The sequence below is a fragment of the Tarenaya hassleriana genome, unplaced genomic scaffold (genome assembly GCF_000463585.1).
Source record: "Tarenaya hassleriana unplaced genomic scaffold, ASM46358v1 Cleome48, whole genome shotgun sequence".
Taxonomy (NCBI): domain Eukaryota; kingdom Viridiplantae; phylum Streptophyta; class Magnoliopsida; order Brassicales; family Cleomaceae; genus Tarenaya; species Tarenaya hassleriana.
In genome coordinates, this window is record NW_010967498.1 from 716,111 (window position 1) to 718,930 (window position 2,820).

The 2,820-nt window shown below is 45.6% G+C and overlaps 2 protein-coding genes across 2 annotated transcripts in view; one reads left to right on the forward strand and one right to left on the reverse strand.

Annotated features, from left to right (window-relative positions):
* The window catches only part of LOC104825703 (dihydrolipoyllysine-residue acetyltransferase component 4 of pyruvate dehydrogenase complex, chloroplastic), a 3,249-nt gene extending 2,347 nt beyond the window's left edge, over nt 1-902 (reverse strand). Inside the window, exon 1 of the mRNA XM_010558073.2 lies at nt 3-902. Within this exon, the coding sequence (XP_010556375.1) occupies nt 3-739 (737 nt within the window). The 5' untranslated portion in view covers nt 740-902. The remainder of the gene's footprint in view (nt 1-2) is intronic.
* A 513-nt stretch (nt 903-1,415) lies between these two features.
* The window catches only part of LOC104825736 (serine/threonine-protein kinase prpf4B-like), a 7,090-nt gene continuing 5,685 nt past the window's right edge, over nt 1,416-2,820 (forward strand). Inside the window, exons 1-2 of the mRNA XM_010558106.2 lie at nt 1,416-1,868; nt 2,359-2,820. Of these exons, the coding sequence (XP_010556408.1) occupies nt 1,497-1,868; nt 2,359-2,820 (834 nt within the window). The 5' untranslated portion in view covers nt 1,416-1,496. The remainder of the gene's footprint in view (nt 1,869-2,358) is intronic.

Consider the following 2,820-nt stretch of genomic DNA (forward strand, 5'->3'; position numbering starts at 1 on the left):
GGGGGGGAGCCGCCACGACGGGGTTCGCGGTGGGCTTCGATGGAGCGATTCCCGCAGCGGCCTCCACGTCAGCAGGGGTAATCCTTCCGTACGGTCCCGTCCCTACAATGGATCCGATATCCACCTTGTGCTGCTTTGCGAGCTTCTTCGCAAACGGCGTCGCAACCGTCTTCCTGGGTCCATCCGGAACCACCGAAGCCGCCGGAGCGGGCTGAGAGATAGCCGGAGCGGGAGAGGAAGTCGCCGGGTGAGGAGAGGGAGCGACGGCAGGAGCAGCGGAGGAGGATGATTTCGAAGCGGCCTTCGCTTTAGCCTCCTCAATCTCGGCCTCTGTCTCCGCCAGCAATCCGATCGGAGCTCCGACCAGAGCGGTCTCACCCTCGCTGACGACAATGGCGGCGAGATATCCGTCGTAGAAGGTCTCCACATCCATGTCGGCTTTATCGGATTCGACAACGACGACACTCTCTCCCTTAGCGAGCTTCTCGCCTTCGGATTTGATCCATGAAACGATCTTACCCTCAGTCATGGTGGAAGAGAGAGCGGGCATGAAGATCTCCCTGATCTTCGATTGAACGGTCATGATTCTACGGCGGGAAGATGCCGGAGATGGTGAGCAGAAGACGACGCGGCGGAGGCATGGGAGTGGGGAAGCGGAGACGGAAGAGGAGAAGGAGATGGTGGATTTGGAGCTGGAGAGAGAAGGCGTCGATAGGAACGAAGAGTAAGCCGCGGCCATTGTTGTTTCTCGTGGAGTGACTGACTCCGTGTGTGTAGCAAAGAGAGAAAGAAAGAGAGAGAGAGAGAGATGGGAGAGAATGGAGTCGAGAGAGAGAGAGAGAGAGATTGAAGAGTTAGGAAGAGGGAAATGGCGGAGAAGACGAGGTTGGAGTTGGAGTTGGAGTTGGTTAAGCTGCCCAACTGAATTTGGTTCATATTCACATAAAATTCAACCCATTTCATAATATGTTAATTTCATTTCCAAAAAGCATTATATAATATGATTAACCACCATACTGTTTCCAAAATTTAATTCCACAATTCCTAAATCCAAATTTGTGGGTTTTAACTAAATTAGCACGCGTTAGTTTTATTCATTGGTCAATTTATCGGTTTATTTTTCTTAATTTGAGTTTGCAATGAACTATGTTTATTATAAATTTTAAATTCACAATTTTCCTGAACGAGGAAGTTAATTGTTTTTGTATAAAAACAATTTTATTATATGGTCGGATTTTTTTAAAAAAAGAGCAAAGGCCGCTGGGCTGAATCATGCGTGATGGTGACGCGGTCCAATGGCACGTGGAAGCAGATAGGGGCAAAATTGGAAAATGTCAAAACGAAATGAAATTAGAAAATAAAATTTCTTTTGGATTATATTGAAAACAGAAAATACTTTTTGTAGGGAAAGGGAAAATTATTGAAAGGCTCGGCGAGAGAGAGAGCATCAACATTCTCCCCCAACCCTAACCCTAATTTTGCTTCGACGATCTTCGATGGCGAGCGGCAAGCAGAGCGAATCTCACCACCGCAAGCACCGCCGTTCTCCTTCTTCTTCTTCCTCACCTGAGGAGGATAAATCTTCGAAGCGGCGCAAGCATCGCAATCACAAGCACCACCACCGTCATCGCCGTGATAAGAAGCGCGACGAGGAAATCGAACATAGCGGAGATGAAACAGTTGCTTTGGTGACGTCTGATTCTCCTCATCCGGTGGTTCCTGCTGCGGTGAGTAACGGCGGCGACGATGATGTGGAGGAGGGAGAGATTCTAGAAGAAGAGGTTCCTGGTGAGATTTTGAAGAAGAGATCAGATTCTGACGGAGAGTCTGGAGAAATCAAATCCGACCGTTTTCGGGAAGATAATCCGGTCTGTTCTAATCGCCCTTTTACTATCGAAGTTGTTGGCTTAATATCTGTTTGGATGCTGAGATAAGAAGGTTAGATTTTGGTTTTCGGAAACTGGAAGAAGTTTGAAACTTTTTTGAAGTTAACCTATGCCACATTCTCAGTCACTAAACGGAATATAAGCCCTTTTTGTTAAGTTTTCTTTTTGCAGTTTATGATAAATTTTTTGGTCTGTGAGAGCCTTTTTAGATAACCTGTGTCTCATGCATATGTAAGAACGTGCTTGCACTGCAAGAACATGAGTGAAATGCAAACGCAGTTGCACTAGGCGTTTCGATGGAGACTGATGGCTTTCCTTTGATTTGTAAGAGCTGGTTACACGTTTAAAATTCTCTTTCATATAGATATTACTTGTTTTTCTATTTTTTTTCTAGAATCGTCATGTCTCTGCATTTTATCCCAGATGTTTCACGTCGGGTTTCTGTTCTAATTTATTTTGGTAGTGCTTGCAGCCTGTCCGTGAAGATAGTCTTCCTGCGTCGACAGTTGTAGATGACCAGAATAGTGGAAAAAAGGTACATCAAGGCAAAGAAGGCATCTATAATGGTATTTCTGGACATAATTCAGAGAGAAGTGGTAAGAAAAGTTATGGTAATAACTATAAAGAGGAGCTTGTTCAGAGTCAGTTGGGCAATGCCAGGAGCTCATTTTCCTCAGGAAGTTCTGAAGAAAAGCCCAAGAGTATTACCTGCTCGCCTTCAAACAGCAGATACTCTAGCGAGGTTCGTGCTCGTAGTAGATCGAGGTCCCATGATCGTGAGAGGGAAATACCAAGATCACGAAGTGTTAGGGATCATCAACATGATTTCGTTGGTTTAGGTAGGAATGAAGAATGGTATTATCGACATGGAAGATATGGGGAAGATGATAGACATTACAGTCGGGAGGTCTTGGAAAGAGAGAGAAGTAGGGAA